This window comes from Homarus americanus, unplaced genomic scaffold (assembly GCF_018991925.1).
Source record: "Homarus americanus isolate GMGI-L3 unplaced genomic scaffold, GMGI_Hamer_2.0 scaffold13041, whole genome shotgun sequence".
Classification (NCBI taxonomy): Eukaryota; Metazoa; Arthropoda; class Malacostraca; order Decapoda; family Nephropidae; genus Homarus; species Homarus americanus.
In genome coordinates, this window is record NW_024749663.1 from 690,458 (window position 1) to 710,367 (window position 19,910).

A 19,910-nucleotide genomic window follows, 5' to 3' on the forward strand; every position below is an offset into this window, starting at 1 on the left:
TCTCTCTCTCTCCTGTGTAGCCTTGGGAGGGCGCCATCATTACAGCATACAGTGTTATGGCTTTTGCTCTCACACCATTCTTATACCGCCTCTATAGTGACAAACTCCTTCGTGCTTGTCTGAGAAACTTTATTATCTACATTCCAGCAGTTTTTTTTTATGGAATGTATAGAAGAAAGAGGTTTTTATGATAGTGAATCGAGAAAGAAATGTCAAGGATTACCTTCCATTGGTGGAGGACGAGGGGGAGAGGGAAGGGGGACCTTCAGTTATTTATTTTTTTTTTATGTGGGTATTGTGAGTTTCCTGAAATAAAGCTTCACCTGTTGTCCTCCTCCGTAATGAGATGGCCTGGGTGTCGTGGCCAGGGAATCGTCCATCCACTTGTTGCCTCTCGACTGAACTTCGCCACGCATTTCCGGATCCCTCGTCTTGGCCCTGAAACTCCCGAGCATACGGTAGTTCAGAGGTTCTAGGAAGTCGCTTTATGGTCGCCGCATTATCTTGGGATCCTTTTTCGCTGTGGTGAGAGTGTGGGATATTTGTGCACGTTCTGGTGATGGAGAGAGGCTGTTGAAGGCACTGCAGGGGAGGGTGTTCTGCCTCACTGGTTACATGGATGACGGAGAACTTTGTAGTGGTCTGGTAAGCGGAGACTCATGACTTCGCCTTACTTCCGCTAATTTGGAGGTCAGCTGGTTTATGTTGACGTGTGTGTGTGTGTGTGTGTGTGTGTGTGTGTGTGTGTGTGTGTGTGTGTGTGTGTATTCTTAATGTTACCTCTTACAGTGTATTAGTGTTGACAGCTGCATCATGCACTGTGATCACCTTGATGCTGCCTGTGGTTGTGTTGTTGTGGACGGTGGTTGCCTCTGTGGGTGTGCCGGGGTGAGGGTGAGGTGTGCCTGGCCCCAACATACTCATTATACGATACAACGAGCAAACCTTCCCTGAGTGACGAGCTCTTCAGTCACCCACCCGAGTAATAACGAACTTGACTTCCTTTATTGCAATGTCACAGTGACTTGTCTCGTGGCGGACTCAAACCCGCCTCGTGTTAAAAGGTTAATTGCTGTCGTGCTCACCGCTGATAGTGTTTACTGACACACAAATGACTTCTTGTTGAAAATTACCAGCAAGAACTGAAGTTAAGTAGGAGTGTTGAGTGAACTTACTTGGATAACTTGACAGTGAAGTCTAGCACTCAAAAACTTGTCTCCTTATCAGCGAACAAAGACCAAAAATCTAATCTTAATTTCTGCACCAAATTATTCCCGAAGTGTTTATGTCACAGCGATAAAGATAACACTAACGATGATGCTGTAGTTGAGGGTCTAACAAGGGGGGGAGGGTAGTTGAGGGTCTAACAGGGGAGGGTAGTGAGGGTCTAACAAGGGGGGAGAGGGCATGGTGAGTAAGAGGGAACAATGGTGGGGACGACACAGTAAGGTGGAGCACTACAGATACCTGTGGTTACTGGAGCCTGTGGAGTATGTAGTGACGCCAGCATGTCTTTGTGAACACCACCCACCCGTCTCCGCCACCCACCCGCCTCCACCACCCACCTGCCTACCACCACCAACCCACCACACCACCCACACCTGCCTGCCTCCACCCACCCGCCTCCACCACCCACCTGCCACCACCACCCACTGCCTCCACCACCTGCCTACCACCACCCACCCGCCCACCACCCACCTGCCTACCACCACCCACCCGCCTACCACCACCCACCCGCCTACCACCACCCACCTGCCTACCACCACCTATTACCCATCTCCCATCCGCCTCTACCTCCACCACCCATCTCTCCCTCTGCACATCACCCACCGCCCACCTTTACCACCACCCACTCCACCACACTCAGTCTACTGCACCTCACACACTCCTCCAGGGGCGTGGTACACTGGCCACTCCCCAGCCTCGGGAGACAACCCCGGCTTACACAAGGTATTATTTGGACGAGCCGCCTCAGTGTGACCAGTGCCTAGTGACGCTCTCCTCATGCCAGCTAAATGCAGTACTACCTACACACTGTACTCTCACTATACACTTTACTCTCACCATACACTGTACTCACCATACACTGTACTCACCACCATCCACTGTACTCTCACCATACACTGTACTCTCACCATGCACTGTACTCCCACCATACACTGTACTCCCACCATACACCATTTCCACCAATTACACACTGTACTCTCACTATACACTTTACTCTCACCATACACTGTACTCACCATACACTGTACTCACCACCATACACTGTACTCTCACCATACACTGTACTCTCACCATGCACTGTACTCCCACCATACACTGTACTCCCACCATACACTGCACTCCCACCATACACTGTACTCACCATTCACTACTCACCATACACTGTACTCGCTATACAGATAGGTTATACATACCCTACACACGGACCATCATACACGCTACACTAGTGAAGATATGATTGGTTATATAAACAATTGGGTGTTAAATCATCAGGTGAAATAAACTGGGGGTGTTAATCTTCACGTGACTCTCTCTCTCTCTCTCTCTCTCTCTCTCTCTCTTCACTGGAGATTATTTAAACTCTGACCAAAATGTTTAACCATCTCAGCCCCTTAACTTGACCACGTACGAAAAGTGATGTTGTAATTATCTTATTATGTGAAGTTGATAGAATTAATTGTGATGAGCTGTGATGTGAGTGATAGTGTCTGATGTGATAGTGACTATGATGTGCTATGATGATCGTATTACGGTATAGTAACCCATTAGTTGCTTGTGGTGATAATGATGATGATGATGATGATGATGATGATGATGGTGGTGGTAATGATGATATGGTGATGTGGTGTAGTGTGATGTTATGGTTGCTGGGTACTGGGACACTCTACAGGGTGGTGTATAATGTAGTGAAGGACAAGGTAAGACTTAACACACTCAAACATTCTTCACGAGTGCCTCACCACCTGGTTGTTGTGGTCGAGGATGACACAGGTCGGCGCCTTATCTCCGAGGATGACCTTGAGAATAACATCTTGATATGACCTACAGGCTTATGACACTCCACAACTTATTGCAGTGGTTCATCACAGTCGTATTTTGATGACTTTTAGCCAGTTAAGGTGTGTGTGTGTGTGTGTGTGTGTGTGTGTGTGTGTGTGTGTAATCAGTGTCACTAATACAGTATATTCTTATTTGAAACATGAATATAAAAGAATAAATCAAGAGGTCATTGTCAGCCATAAAAAAAAAAGTATCCATTTAAAAATAATAATAAGTTTAAGAAAATAAAGGGGCGGTAATTCCTGGTTATCGCGTATAAAGTGAGGTGGGGCGGCGGTGCTTGTGATGGGTGGAGGGACTCAGCTGTGTGCCCCTCTGTGGTGACGCCGGCGCTCTGTCTCGCTTATGTTGTTGTTGTCGGCATCACACACACACATGACCCTCACCACGTCTAAGTGTCGCTCCTCAACTCAGAATTATATAAAGATTAGCCCTAACCTAACCTAAGCTAACCTAACCCCCAAGGTAACGTAGGGGGCTAATCTTCAGGTGATCCTACTATAGTTGATAGTTATGTATAAGATTGAGTATAGAAATGACCATGTTCTGAGTCTGACATTTGAGAGTATAAGATCAGAGGACGAGCGTGGTGAAACAAAGGACTCGCCTCTGTAGGATTTGTCTCAACACTCCAGCCATTATCCTCGACTCCTGGACGAGAACTGGCCACACCTGAGCGAGGGACAGTACCCACCGCCGTCCTGGAGACACTACCTGAGCATCCTTAACATACCTCACATTATCTTTTGAATATATTATCGCGCTGGTCGGTCCACACCACCAGTCCTGTCGCACACGTCATGACGGAAATGAAAAAAAAAGTTAACCGGAATACTTGGTGCGGGTAATGATGGGAATGGTCGTTACCTGAGTTCCGGTCGACGGCAGGTGCAAGTGCCACCACTAATTGTCATTCAGAAGGAGACTCACCTGTCGGGACTCTCGCCTACACCTGAGTTGATTTGGTAAACAACACAACAGCAAAGATGCTCTGACGAAGGCAGTGGACTGTCCTTGGTAGAGGCACGACTATTGGGCATATAGGGAATGACGTCACTTGGTAGTAATCTCCCTAACGACATTGTGGACTTTTTATGCATCACCATCACCCTCATCATCACCATCATCATCACCGCAGTAAAGAGTAGTGAGGGGTGAGGGAGGGTGGATGTGGGTGGGAGAATTAACCTTGTGTGGGCGGTGAAACAATGGGCGGTAGGCAAGACGGAAGTGACCAACAACATTTTGATGGGAAGGCAGATACAAGCAGACAGGCAGCTAGGAAGGCAGACAGACAGCTAGGAAGGCAGACAGGCAGCTAGGAAGGCAGACAGGCAGCTAGGAAGGCAGACAGGCAGCTAGGAAGGCAGACAGACAAACATAAAAGAAGAGAAACAAGCAAACAGATAGACAGGAAGCTTGGTAGACAGACAGTCAGATAGAGAGGTAGGTATGTGGACAAAGACAAAGACAGACATACAGGCAGGAAGAACATCCACTGAGAGAGAGAGAGAGAGAGAGAGAGAGAGAGAGAGAGAGAGAGAGAGAGAGAGAGAGAGAGGCACCAGCTGTGGGATCGACATTTACTCAACTTACTGCTCTTTGGGGGGGGACTCTATGACGTCTCACTCACTATAACACAAGTGCTTATCTTATTTCATCTGGTCTCAACATCCACATGACTATATACCAAAGTCATATTGTATTTTTTTTTTGTATGACTTTCCCCTTATCTAGGACTCGTGCTTACGTATATACTTGATTAAGTAACATACGTGGAGTTAGATTTTGTAAATGTAGCGTAATTGACTGATGTAGCGCAATGTACTAAATTTAGCATATGTAGTTGTAAACATTAATATGAAGGGATACTCGATTGGAATTACATATTGTGTGCGTAACCTAACACTGAAGAATGTAGCCAAGTAAACTGTCAACATTAGTACAAGGTATACACAGCCCAAGAGACAATTTAGGTAAGTATGAATCACCAGCGTCTGGCGGAACTCGGAAGAGGAAAAAATTTTAATGTCACTTGCAGCAAAACTTGGTTCACGTCACTCGTAGCCAGGCATAGTCGCTCCAGTTTCTGGCACCTGGTGGTCCCTCCCATGGCCAGGGGTACTCAAGAAGTGGACAGGGGTACACAAAAAGTGGCCAGGGGTACACTAGAATGGCCAGGGGTACACCAGAGTGTCCAGTGGAACACCATTGTGGTAAGAATGCTTTAGTGGTGTGGCCAAAGATACAAGGGTAATGTTCTGCGTGGCCACCTGTTGCATTCCCAACAGTACAGTCAAAGTCTTACTGGCACATATAAAGTGTGTGTGTGTGTGTGTCGACAGAGAGAGGTAAAAGGTTACTGTTGGGGTGGGGCCAGTTAACTGAGGAACATGCCCCGTGGTTGCCGTAGAGTGGCTTACAAGAGGTGGTGGTGCTGCCGCTTTCAGACACACACTGACTGTTATTTATTTATTTATTTATTTATTTATTTAGAGAGAGAGAGAGAGAGAGAGAGAGAGAGAGAGAGAGAGAGAGACCCTACAACTGGGACGCATTATGTTGGTGTTTTGTTACGTGAAAGTGTTCCAGACCATTTACTCTACCGTCTTAAAAAAAAACAATAGTTCGTACTTTTGGTTAAATAATTCACTTGTCACTCATTTATCTTATCTCTCTCTCTCTTTTTAGCGCATATTATTTTTCGTGGTGATGCTAATGTTCAAATAATCGCCGTTTTCTCTTACGAATTATTCGCCGTTTTCTCTTACGAAATATTCGCCGTTTTCTTTTATAAAATATTCTCTGTTTACGTTATTTTTCATTACGTTATTCCCCCACTTCTCTCTTCCTCCTTCTGTACCCCCGCCCGCGCCTACACCAGTAACTCGTAAAATCATCTCCTACAACCTGTCAACCTCAGCAAAAACCAGGTCCTGCTACGTCAATTACTCAATCCCACAACATCAATCTTTGGCCTAACAACAACTCCCTCCACCTCTGGTTCTACGGTGTCCACTCTCCCCTATCATTTCGTCAGAGGTGGCGCCCTTCTCCCTGACCACTGCAACACACACCACGCCCTACTCACATATCACCTAGTACTGTCACCTGCCTACCTCCTCCTCCCCTTCCTCACACCTGTTCGTCGCTCACCTTACAACACTGACATGATTTTGTTTAGAATTTTATATTTAATATTTTTGCGTTTGGGTGCAAGTGTGTGTGTGTGTGTGTTACACAAGACGAAGTAAAAACTAGTGTTGCTTACTGAAGTGGCAAGAAGTAAACAAAACAAACCATTTATAACTCGTCAGCCAGTGTGTGTGTGTGTGTGTAAACCTCACAACATGTGAACAACTTTTTGGGTTGTTTCACAAGAAATTGAAGACGTGTACATCATCATTATCATTTAGGGGGGATGTGTTTGTGTGTTGTCGAGGAGGTCACAGGGTCAGGTCAGCTACACTTACACTTAATATTCATTACAACATTGTCGACCCAACTCACGCCGCGTCAGGGTACAGTTGATCTTGAGAGTCGATGTTGATATTACTGATGTTGAAGCTGGTGATTTAATCGATGTTCATGTTAACATTGTTTATCTTTTTTTGTTTTTTCACTGTTTTTATTGTTGCTTTTGTTGCCTTCCTGTTTGTGTGTTGCAGGTGTGGGGGTGTGATAAGTGTTGCAGGTGTGGGGATGTGACCAGTGTTGCAGGTGTTGGGGGAGTGACCAGTGTTGCAGGGGTTGGGGGAGTGACCAGTGTTGCAGGTGTTGGGGGTGAGGCAAGTGTTGGGGGAGTGACGGTGATGGTAATTGAGAGGCATTTCCTGGGGTCTTAGTATATTCCCAGTAATTACTGGAGTTGGGGGAGGGAGGGGTGGATGAAGGGAGGGAGGAGGGGGGGTGGTTGGAGAAGAAGGGAGAAATGGGGAGTAGGATAGAGGAGGGGGGTGGCCAGACTGTAGGGCGTGGCTCACACAGACAGACAGACAGCCAGCCAGGCTTTCAGATCAGATTCTCAGGTATGCCAATATTCGCATACACTCAGTACAAGAGAATTAGTACAATAATAAATTAATAGTACTCAGAGTTACAACACTTAATGTTTACGTTATAAGTTCTCAGTACTCAAGGTTACAATTATTTCAGTAGTACACAAAGTTTAAAGTTACAATTTATCAGTACAATACTTACATTTACCATTACACGTCAAATGTACTCAAGGTTACCATTGTTTTAGTAGTACTCAAGGCTACCATTACATGTTAACATTACTCAGCGAACTCCTTGAACGACACTTAAAAGTTTATAGCAAATCACACCTGTGTCTTAGAAGGTCCAGGTGAGCACCAACAAACTGTGAGATAATTTAGAACAGCCAGGTAGTGTAAGTGTTTCTGCTCCACTGCTAATTACCACCACAATGACGGAAAGTCCCACATCAAACATGATTGCATATTCACTCATCATTTTGACGAGATTTATGAAAAGCAAACGAGTGATGTATATATTTTATTTTTTATTTTTTTTTATATACCTGTGATGACGGAGTACTTGTTGATGTGTGTTTTGCGAGCTGGTAAATCTGGCGTGCGTTACGATGACGCATTTTGTCAGCTGGAATTAATTTCTTTGTTGTTACGATACCACCACCGCATTACGTAAGTGTGGCGCAGGTGAAAGTTGGTTCCAGGCGGCGGCTTGCAGGCGGGGAATTTGGTGTGTGTGGTGTTCCTCCAGCAGACCACTCAGGGGTACTTCTGGTTGCTGGTGGATCTTCTTGTAGCTCGCTGGTGTTCCTCCAACAGGACACTAACTGATCGTGCTGCTGCGGAAATGCCTCCCACGTCATCCTACCACAGGACCTCCCCCCCCCTCCCATGCTGCACTACTGGGCTTAACCCGCCTCTCTGGTCTTCCTGAATTATATTAATATTTACAGTGTTTGTAGCAATAATTTCGACATTTATAGTAATTATTGTTTACAAGCTCAGCACCAGTGTACTGTCTTAACATTCAGAACACAACAGTCACCAGACGAATAGACTCTTGTCAATAAAAAGGAGACACGCCTGCCATCTGTTGGCGGCGGGGGAATATATCACCACGTGGGTACCTGCTACCACACTCTGGTAGGGGAGACTTGCTTAAATTGCCGTACCCAACACTTACGCCTCACGTCTTGACAATATTTATGTATCAATACGCGTGTATGTGGCGACTATTGGTATCACGTCAAAAGTTGTATTATAGAATAAGTTAACAGTGATTGTAATATTGCAGAAATATGTAATTATTCAAGTTATTAACTTATTTTATCTTCCTTTCAGCTGTTCGTGCTGACCGTATGCGAGGAGGAAGGAATAAGTTTGGTCCCATGTACAAGAGGGACCGAGCACGAAAATTACAGATGCTCCGACAGCGACAACTGTCTCATCCCGGGATCCTGCCTGGCGGCCGGCACCCGACCACCTCCGGTGTGGCCATCACCTACTCCACCCCGGGCTACTCCTCAGCGCCCTCACATGTACACATCAAAGAAGAAATACAGAGTCCCTTCCTGTCATCGTCCACGTCATCGCCCGACTCGTCTCCGTCCCCCATGGGTGGGCTGGGCGGGTTAGTGGCGGCCTCCAGCGGCACCAGTGGCTTAGTAGCCTCTGGACCCGTAGCGCCCATCATTGCCGGCCCCGACCCCACCCTCTGGGTTACCAACACTCAGTCCCCAGCCGCCGGGGTAACCACAGGTGCGCCGCCCTCGGGTGGCGTGGGCGGCGGGGGAGGCGGAGGACGTGCAGCTACGGGTGGCCCCAGGGTGCCCCTAATGATCCGCGAGCTGGTAGAGACCGTGGACGACCAGGAGTGGCAGGCCTCCCTCTTCTCCCTCCTCCAGAACCAGACCTACAACCAATGCGAGGTCGACCTCTTCGAGCTCATGTGTAAAGTGCTCGATCAGAACCTTTTCGCTCAAGTCGACTGGGCGCGCAACTCTTATTTCTTCAAAGATCTCAAGGTGAGTACGGCAGACCCCAGTACTGTGATGCTAACAAACTGGGTTTTTTATTAACTGGCCGACGAGCATGAGAGGAGACAAGGTAACTAATGATTTACCAGTCACGGTAACGCATCAAGCGTGTGACCTCGTGAGTGCCACGCTCAGCATCGTAACGCAGTTTTGCGGCACAGTCCCACGGAACACTGGTTACTGGAAACAGTTACATGCTACCACCTCTCTCATGACCATGATTGTTAGATTGTTAACACATAATTAACCTGGCAGTTCTTATAGGTTGAAAACTTGGTGCTGGTGGCCTTTAAAAACTAAAAATTTCCATAAGTCCATGAAATATGTTTTTCAGAAGTATACACGAGGTGTGCTGTACTGTATAACAGGTGTGAGGCCGCTGACGACGACCTTCATAATAGTAGTCGTAGTTCACAGATCACATAGAGGCTATCACTGGTCGACATGGCGATGTATATTTTTGTCTATTTACATATTTACACTCATATTATTAAAAAGTATAATATGTATCATTCCATTAGTTATGCATTATAGTTTCATCATTCATTCTCGATCTTTTGAGGTTTATTAATACTTATATGTATTCTTTTGCTCTTAATATATTGTAAGTCTTCTCGCTGATCGCTCTTGGGTATAATCAGATTTCGTTTAAATGTAATATTGTAAATTAAGTTTTCGGACTGAGTTGATCCACCGTGATTATAATACAGCTAAGAGCGAGTACAAATGTGATTAATCAAGCGTCAGTACTTAAAGGTTGACAGGAAAAAAAGATTTATTACTCACGCAATGTCAGGTTTATCGGAATGAGTACACGATGGCTAGCTACAACCTGGACTGATACAGTGTACGGTCTGCCACCACCGATACAACGTCGTACCCCTACTGCACTGTAGATAATATTTTTCGCCGATAACCATATATTCAACATACAGTAATAAGAATATTCAAATTTTCTGTAATCATAGGAAAATAAATAGTAATACTCTTATTCGTTAAACAATACAATAATGTAAAAGGATCTTGGCAACTTAGGATACGGGCCACCACAGAGAGAGATTGTGGGTGCCGGCCTCGGTGTCAGGGAGGCCACCACGACCGGATTCCGAGAGCGACATTTGGGTCAGTAGTGCCAAGTGCACGAAACGAGGCTATACCCTGGCATTTTCGATTTCGTTTGATATTTTTAGTTTTACGTGATCCCATAGGTTAAGCAAATACAATTACGTTGTATTATTTTCTTTTGTAGCTTTTATAAGGGTTTACGAGTACGGATTTATAGAGGGAGAAATTACATTACTAGCGGTACATGAAAATAAATGACGTCACATGACCCACTCTCCCTCTCGTTTGTGATACTCTTCCCGCCCTAACACGGATCATTCTATCAATACTGTCGCTTTCAGGCCTCGTTATTTTTCATTATCTTTACCACTTTGAACATTAATGTTTACTATTATTTTATAATCTAATATTTCCATCATTTAACAAATATGTTATACGGTGCAAACTGATGATGGGTTATATCGGGTTATCTGATAAATAGTATTATAATTATTGGGACTCAAGAAATCTTAATATTGTATATATGTTAGCATTCATATATATATATATATATATATATATATATATATATATATATATATATATATATATATATATATATATATATATATATATATATATGGGATAACCTTTAACATGCCAGCAGAACTAGGTCAGAGGACCTTAAAAGTAAATTTACCTTTTCTGTAAATAGAACCTGGAGATCATAAATGATATTGTACTTCTGGTAGATTATCTAATCACACAACAACACTACGAGAACATCACCTGCATCTGCCGACACACCACAATGGGGAACATAAGGCTGTTTTTTTTTTTAGGGAGAGAATGACGCAAGCGGGCACCAGGCTCTCTGTGTCAGTGTGTCAAGGCTCCCCGCCACCCTATGTGCTCTCTGGCTGCCTCGCTCTTTTGCCTTTGTCACTTTCATTCATTCACTGAATCACCAAGTATCTGGCGCCAGTTTGTGTACTTATACAGGGACTGTTAATTTTTATAAATACCCCGTGAGTAGATGTTTAACATATCGTGGTGGCGTATTACTTTTATTATTTAGGTGTAATAAGCTGGTTATCATCCTTAATATTTATGTGTTCTTCATTTACATGACACACACACACACATGAACACACGTGAATTCATGTATACACTCATACCCCATGTGTACACTAAAGAAAAAACAATTATCCAGAACCTTCAACAGAATGTATTTTAACATATGATAATAAGAAAAGTAAAGTGTTGATAAAACAGGCGGTGAAGGGAAGTGGGTCAAGGGCGAGGAGACGAGAGAGCGTGTGCTGCTGCTGGCCTCCCGCCCTCCGCAACACATTATGTAGTGTCTCTACAATGAAATTTCGTATAAAATTTTTTGAAGGTCGAATTCGGTGACGGACATTAGGACTATTTAAGTCGAAAGAATTTACACCGGATGAAAAATTATACATGTACTGTACTGTATATTGAATAAAGATATACGTAATTGGAATAAAAATGAATGTAGAGGATGGGTGGCACAAATATTTAGATGAAAGAAATACGTAGATGGATGAAGGATATATATATATATATATATATATATATATATATATATATATATATATATATATATATATATATATATATATATATTAAACTTTTAGCCAATTGTAGACTATGTAGACTATAGTTTTTAACAATGTTGTTACAGTGGATGTACTGTAGAGTAGTTGTTACAATGGACGGGGAGACTATAGTCGTCGTTACAGTAAGATAGTACAGTAGGTGTAGTGAGCGTGATGGCGCAAGCAGCTTCGTGGAGCCCAACACGGAAGGCTGGAAGGCTAGGTTAGCCACTTAATTTGTATGCTATGCATTTTTTCGCATCACCACCACACGACGAGCCCATCCCACACGTGTTAACATATTTTGTCCATTACATTATTTAGTGTACTACAATGTTCTAAGTAAATTAATAGATAACGAACTCAATAAATAAAACATTATGGAACAAGAATATGAGGGTGTCTTGGTTTATGGTGATCTTGTTGTGTATGACGACTAGTAGATAGGTAAGGCGGTAGGTACAGAGGAGGTGGTTAGGTGATTGGGAGGCGGGCGGTGGGTGGTGGGGAGGCAGACGCAGGTTTCCGTCACTACACCAAGGCCAGCCCCAAGGATGACAAAGTGGCGCGCACTGCCTCCTGTAACTTCCTCACCCTTACTCTAACCCACCACCAGTGCGATTCTCCTTTGCCTCGCAACAGATAATGAGAAACGTTACACTGATCATTGTTCTTGAGAAAATAACTTCTATGATAGTTAGTAGCAAGAGGGAGCTATTATCAGATAGCAGGCTGTGGACTTCCTTCTTTGTTGAGCCCGCAGGTTACAAGCGGCCAAGTGTAGAATAGACACCTTGTGAATACTTCAAGTGGCGTATGAAGACTTACGTGCTATTAAACACAAGGATGAGAGAGACTTTACATACATCGACAACATCAGTAGATCTTAGTTGTTCTATGGAGGGGACTTATCACACTACAGTACATAACTTATGTACCCCAAAAACAACCTTAAAACTTTAACTCTTACAATGTTTAACAAGACTGTTCATAGTATTATCTGAGATATTTAAAGACTTCGATTTTTAATTTGTTTAGTAAGAGTGTTTATTAAAACATTTAAGCTTGTAAGTAAAGAGAGGCTGTGGATTCGTCAGTGCTTTGAAAAAACTCATGAAAATGCTGATGCTTGATACACAGACGTTATATCTTTTAACATGAGCTTGTTGCATGTGATCGAGGCAGATTCCGAAAAAGAAGTAGATGTATAGATAAATGGGAAGTGTATTCGCTAAATCTCAAACGTAAATCACGTAACTTGTCTGTACAGTGTCAAAGCATAGGCAAACTACTGTAACATCCACACAAATCAGTGTAACAATTAGAAGCAACTAAGTCCAACCTAACCTAGTACGAGAAACAACGGTAATAAATACGAAGTCAAGGTCGTGGTTCATATTATCTTGCTGCCTTAACTTTCCTTAGCCACACACACCGTCAGGCTTTCCCTTTCTTTACGGTCCCACGTCCTGCATGTGTCGCAAACACTTCTCCCTCATCGTCTCGCCTCACTTATCACACACATCAGTGCATTCGTTCAGTTTTAAATAAACCCCACCTGTTTATTTAGAGGTCTTTGGCCTCTACATGTATAGCAGGATTTTTTAGCATTGAGGAAGTCGAGAATAAGATCGACTATTTTGTACAGTATTTGTTGAAAATAGACAGGCTAGGTGGATGTGTTGTGAATTCCGTGCAGAGTAACGTCAAATAGTTGTACATAATCCTTGGTAACTACTAACGTAGTAGTATATGGGGCATGCCCTCGAAGATGACGAGTAGTATGGGCTGAAACAGGTGGTTCCATGACAAAACCCCAACGGGGTTGTCATTTGTCAACACTAACCTAAACATAAAAGTGTGTTATTTTGTATTTTATATATGAGACTGGGGTTTTGTCCGTTGGGGTTTTATCCGGTCACCGAAACAGGTATACTGTATGGTATCTCTCCTATCTCTCCTTGGCTCTACGGTATCCCAGGTCAGCCGACGTAGGTTAGTGGGCCAGCAAGTATGGTAGTTAATGGCTGGGGCCAACAACAGAGAGAAACACCACTCATTGCTGGTGTACGAAAGTGTTTGTGCATAGCTGAAATTAATGTTATGTTGACTGTTTATCCTTTAGTTAAAATGCACCATGATCATAACTCATACCTTGGGGTGATATTTGTATGATCTGTTAAATGGACGAAGTTTTCTGCACAGTGTGTTAGATCCACAACTGGCAATTGCTTTAAAATGTTCAGATTAGATTCCCGAACTTTATCATTGAAAGTACTGTATGCTCCTCTTAGATTGGGCTGACTCAGAAGCTAAGGCTTCAATCAGTCACTCTTCTGGCTATAGAATGACTTAATATACAGTACAGTATTTGTATAAGCTTAACCGGAATTCTAAATTTATATCAATGGTAACTTCTTTTGGCAAGTTTTATCTCTCCATTTTTTCTTTATCTCTGCTTGTCAATCCATTAATATTTTTAATGGCTGTGAATGTTTTTACATACTTTGATGTACATTGGCCCCCTAAGCCAGAACAGATATGTTTCAAAGAAAAAAATACCAGTGTATTATCTGTACAGTATAGTACAGTAGTTTGCATTCTCGGCAGGTAAAATACTGTACAAGATATACAGTAAAGTGCAGTATCATTGTTTGTAATTATTAATGTCAGTATAGTATTCAAACCGTCTGTGAATATAACTGGGTTATACATAGTTTGACATGCTGTGAACTGGGTCACTAAGGGTCATCTTGCCTACATCGTTGCACCTGTAGGGTTTCAGATAATGTTCCTATATGACGTTGACACAGCATCTTACTGTAGATATAAGAAATGAAAATGATTTTAGGAGGCTGTCAGCCATGCCTTTATTGACAAGAAATACTGTATGGCAATTTTGTACATACAGTTTATTGGGTTTTCTATGAATTATCACTTCCTGGAACTTAGTTGTAAATGAGATTTGAAAACTACAGTACAGTACTCAAATTTCAAATTCATTGAGGATGTATATGACAATACAGGATTGACCTTTATTTGTTTTTAAATATTGTACTTTATTGAAAATATTCCTTATAGAAATAAGATTATTGTATTCGAAATTAATCAACATTGTTCAGTATATTGAAGTTCAGAGTACTTTATACAAGTAAGAATGGAATTATGATACAGTACTGAGGTAGTCACTGGAATGTTATACATGGCACACAATTTACTTAAAAAATATATATTGCAATTTGTTAGCATTTCACCTCAATTTGATTTGGGCAAACCAGAGCCAACACCATTGAAATTTACTCATATGTGATCAGTGCTGGATTTAGACCTGTGGAGGCCCATGGGCAGCCTCTTTGTGGAGGCCCCCCACATTATAACTACCCAAAAGGGTGGGGTGGCGAGTGAAGCGAGCCTAAACATCTGGGAGTTCCGGGTAGTGTTGTAAGCCCCCCGGGAAATTTTTTTAAATTTGAACACTTCTTTGGAGAATTTTGAAGTCATATGCAGTTATATTGAGGAAATTAGAACATTGAGAAATTTTTAATTAACTGTATATTTATTGATAGTGTACAAATTCCCAACACACACACACACACACAAGTGAGACATGACTGGAGTCATTCATGTGGTTTCAAGTCGACCAGCCCTGATATAGCTACTACCACACATGTGGAGGCCCCCAGATTGTGGAGGCCTCTGGGCAGCTGCCCACTTTGCCCACTCCTGAATCCGGCCCTCTATATGATGTGTCATGATTCAAGTTTGCGAACTCCAAAAGAGCTTTGTGTATTTGTAACCATATTTTGCATACAGTATTTGCAGTGTAGAGCACATGCAGATTAAAAAAAAAAAAAGAGGCAAAAGCTGGTACTGTATACCGGTAAGATAGTGTAAGGTTATGCTATGTCCAACACTATATAGTATCTGTCAAAAATTACTATTAAATTATTCTTTTTCTTTCTTCAGGTTGATGATCAAATGAAGCTGTTACAGCACTCTTGGTCAGACCTGCTCATCTTGGACCACATACATCAACGTATTCACAACAGGCTCCAGGTACGGTTCTCTTTCTTTTGTTATATTGTACTGTACAATGAATTATAAAGAACTTCTCTCATAATGATATTTAACAATTAACAAGCAATTGTGCATTTAGCTTGAAGTTAGCATTTACAAAAACGTTTTAGGGTTGTTTTTTAAGAGTACAGTATACAGGTACCTGTACTATAGAACTACTTACTGTACATATACTGTACTGTACTCTTTTTGGCAGTAGATATTTTTAATTAATATTTTTAATAAAATTTGGTACATATTAATCACAATTCTTAATTTCTTGTCAACAGGATGAAACTACACTACCTAATGGTCAGAAGTTTGACCTGCTCTCCCTGGCCTTGCTAGGAACCACTCAATTTGCTGATCGTTTCCATACTGTTCTCAATAAACTAGTAGATCTCAAGTTGGACATCCCAGAATATGTCTGCGTCAAATTTGTGATTCTTCTGAATCCAGGTATGAATTCATTTACAGTACTCATATTTTATAAACATTTGCTTTAGTTTTGCACAATATCTTTTGGAAATTTTATGCATCTGAAATACTGTACTGCAAATATTTTCTAATTTTCTAAGACTACTATGGCTGTTATGTTTTATCCAGTCTTACTTCATAAAAGTATTACGAAGATTTTAGCTTTTGAACAGTCATTTATATATAATATTTTTTGCAGAGGTTCGGTTGCTAAGTGATCGTCGGTCGGTGGTAACTGCCCATGAACAAGTACGACAGGTGCTGATGGAATACACTGCCGGCATGTACCCAGAGGAAACGGTATGTTTCTTTTCTTTAATATGCTGTAATTTGTGTTGTTCCTATTTGTCCTTAAAATTATTGCACAGCAAGGTAAGGTAATATTGTACCCCCTGTACTGCATATACAATATTTATTATTCATACTGGTACAGTAGTATCTTAATTTAAATGACTTACAAGTAGATGTTGAGTTTTCTGTATTTATAAAATAAAAAAGATCAGTACAGTATTGTTTCAGTGTAATTTCTTGTTAATTAATGTTCATATATGTTAGCAGTTCCTTTGCTTTCTACTTACTGTAATTACTCAGAGAACATCCTTTTCTGAATGAAAAAGAATCCTCAGAGCTCTTTATTGATTTCCAAAGTTCTGTGAAACCAGGAAAGCTTCTTGCTGATCAGAGAACTTTCTAAAATGTATTGACAAATACTTTTGCTTTATAGTACTGTACAGTATAAAGTTTATTTAAGAAAAAATATACAGTATTGTTATTAAGAATGACAATGTTGCTTGACTTACATGATGTTATATTTTTGCATAAAAGTAGTGCCCAAACATTAAAGCAGCCTTGTTGATTTACTTTCCATACTATATATACTGTAACAAGACTGCCATCCTAAGGAAAATGGCTGAGCTCAAACAGATAACCATTTAATCACTAATATTCAAGAAAACTACTTGTACATTGTACTGAACTGTATGCTAGTGTGTGGCACCTGGTATATTCTGTCATTTCAACTTTTGTAAGTTTTCAAACATTCCTTCTATTACAGTATCCCATTTTCTTTGGGATGACAGCAGGTGTTTCCTCTGATGGGAAATGATTAACTGTGATTAGCCTTCCTCATTGTAATGACGGATTCCTATGTTATCAGTAATGGACAGAATTTTATCCTAGTATTTTTAAGAAGGCTAACTATAGTGTTCATATCACCTATCTTCCTCTTCTTTCCTGACTAAGACTTGACTTATTAAGATCAGTTTTGGAACATTACCTTGTACTGTATGCTCTTCTCTAATGTTGTCATTTGTTTGTTTATTGCAAATGAATAAGCATTTTTTCTCTTTTTTTTTTAGGTTAATTTTTTCTGAAAATTTCTTATTGAAATCCTTTATTGTCACTCTTAAATCTGCAGAACTATGGTGGTAGTAGTGTAGGTAAAAATGTGAAGGATACAATGAAATGCTAGTCATTGCAATTTTTTCATCAGTTACCAAATCATAATTCTTCTGACTGACACAAACCCGTCCCACAGTTTGTCTTTTCCAGGCATATTTTGACCGTCCCCATGAACCAGCAGGTTACCTCACTGTTGGCATGCAGGCAAGCCGGTCCTAATGGTGGTGAGGTTATCCATGCACGGGTCAAAAGGGCACTCCCTGACAGACTCATGTGCTATCTGTTTTAATGTCAATAAGCCCTGGGGTCGAGTTTATGGGTTACTCTTTCTTACAAGTACAGTATAGATTTAGGATTTTAATTTAATTTCATTTTGTCATTGCAGGTGTTTCTTTTACATATTATATTACCAACATTAAGAGCATTTATGGTTAGCTTGTTTAGTTGTTGCATTGATGTATCTTTGTGTCCTTCACTTAGTTGTATGTAGGTGTTTGTTGTTATATCCCATTCGTGTAGTAAATACAAGAGTACGTACTGTATAGATTGTGCTTTGCCAGGTTCTCTTATTTTGTTAACTACATTTGATTTCTCGTCCTGGTTTCATTTGTCATTGTTTGTATTTCCCCTGACTGTAAGTACCACTAGCTGTACATTATATACAGTATATATATGTTTCATCATACTATTCATATGGCTGTTGATTTGAGTCTTTCCTTGGTAAGGTTGTTCTTTATTAAAGTAGTAAATGCATCTGCAGTTTAAGCTTTTTGTTCCTCAAGAAATTTGTTACATGTATCCCATGGTAACTACTTCCGCAAAAATCCCGATAACTGACTGCCACATCTGTTTTCCTGCTTTTCTTCTTTTCCAGACCTTGCTAATTCTTCTCTCTTCCTAGAATATGAATCTTTATGCCTGACTTCACTACTGTTCTTGTCTGCTCTTGTGTTTGGGCAGCCTCTTGTTACCTCAGGGACTGATTCACTCCACTGCTAGGAGAGAATTTTTGGCTAGCAATAATTCTCTTCATTAGCTGTTTATAGAAAAAAATAAGTTTAATCCAAAATCCCATTTCATGGTTGAGCCCAGAATTAGGTACTGTATCTTGAGTACAATATTAAGTTCACCACGTCTACAGGTCACCGCTTGGGAGACTCTTGACATGGGTGGCTGGGATTTGTTCCTGTCACAATCAATATTTAAAAGGTATCTTTGGAAGCAGCAGTCACATTTGTTGAAGTGGTGCTGTGGCCTCTTGCCTTCTACTTTTAATGGCGAATGTCACTTCAGAGCCTTTCCAAGGACTTGGCAGTGACAGGAAGAAATTTACAGTATCTATGAAATAGGCTTGGCCTCCTATGGTGAGGGTTTCCTGGATCTCGACCCATCTCATTGACCTTAATAATAAGTCACAACATTAAGGGGTTTTTTCTTTTCTTTTTTTAGTTGTGTCAGTTCCTTGGTGTAGCATAAATAAGGCTGTTACATAATTTGATTACTTTAGGAGAGAAATTACCTGGTATTTATTTTTGCATATAATCCTCAGGAGAAATATCAGAAGATATTGGACCTACTGCCAGAACTGCACTATATTGCTGATAATGGTGAGAAATTCTTGTACTACAAGCACATAAATGGCGCTGCACCTACGCAGACCCTTCTAATGGAGATGCTACACACCAAAAGAAAATAGAGAAAGTGTCATCTTTCTGCTTTCAACCGTCCAGTGCGCCACATGTGTATATGAAGGTAAGGTTTCATTATATGAGTTTGTATTGTCTGTAAGATAATTAAAGTATTGTGAGACATCATCATTTTATTTCATTACAGTATTGTATTGTTGTTTATATATTTAAGACATTACAGTAAATCTTCATTAATATATGATTTCAATTAAAACATTGAACAAGTACAGGATTTTTTTTTAAACAGGCCTCACTACATCACCATGTTACCACACCAAAAATTCATGTTAACGCTCATCACTGCTTACCTAGAACATCCTCTCAACATTACTTTGCATCTCCAGTGTGATAAAATTATTTCATTATGAATACTGTACACAATAGTAACTGTACAGTACAGCATAATATGATAAGGATATACCGTACCATTAAATGTTAAGATATATCTCTAATCAAGAGTTGAAGACATTTTAAGTTACCATCTTTGCTTGTCGCCTCATACAATAAAGCCAATTAGCCTTT

General features: G+C 41.2%; 1 protein-coding gene across 1 annotated transcript in view; it reads left to right on the plus strand.

Annotated features, from left to right (window-relative positions):
• The window catches only part of LOC121853706 (nuclear hormone receptor FTZ-F1-like), a 67,088-nt gene that overhangs the window by 42,907 nt on the left and 4,271 nt on the right, over window positions 1–19,910 (plus strand). The window contains 8 exon segments of the mRNA XM_042348042.1: window positions 8,403–8,557; window positions 8,559–8,678; window positions 8,681–9,085; window positions 15,733–15,822; window positions 16,113–16,281; window positions 16,499–16,599; window positions 19,250–19,379; window positions 19,382–19,452. Coding sequence (XP_042203976.1) covers window positions 8,403–8,557; window positions 8,559–8,678; window positions 8,681–9,085; window positions 15,733–15,822; window positions 16,113–16,281; window positions 16,499–16,599; window positions 19,250–19,379; window positions 19,382–19,452 — 1,241 coding nt within the window.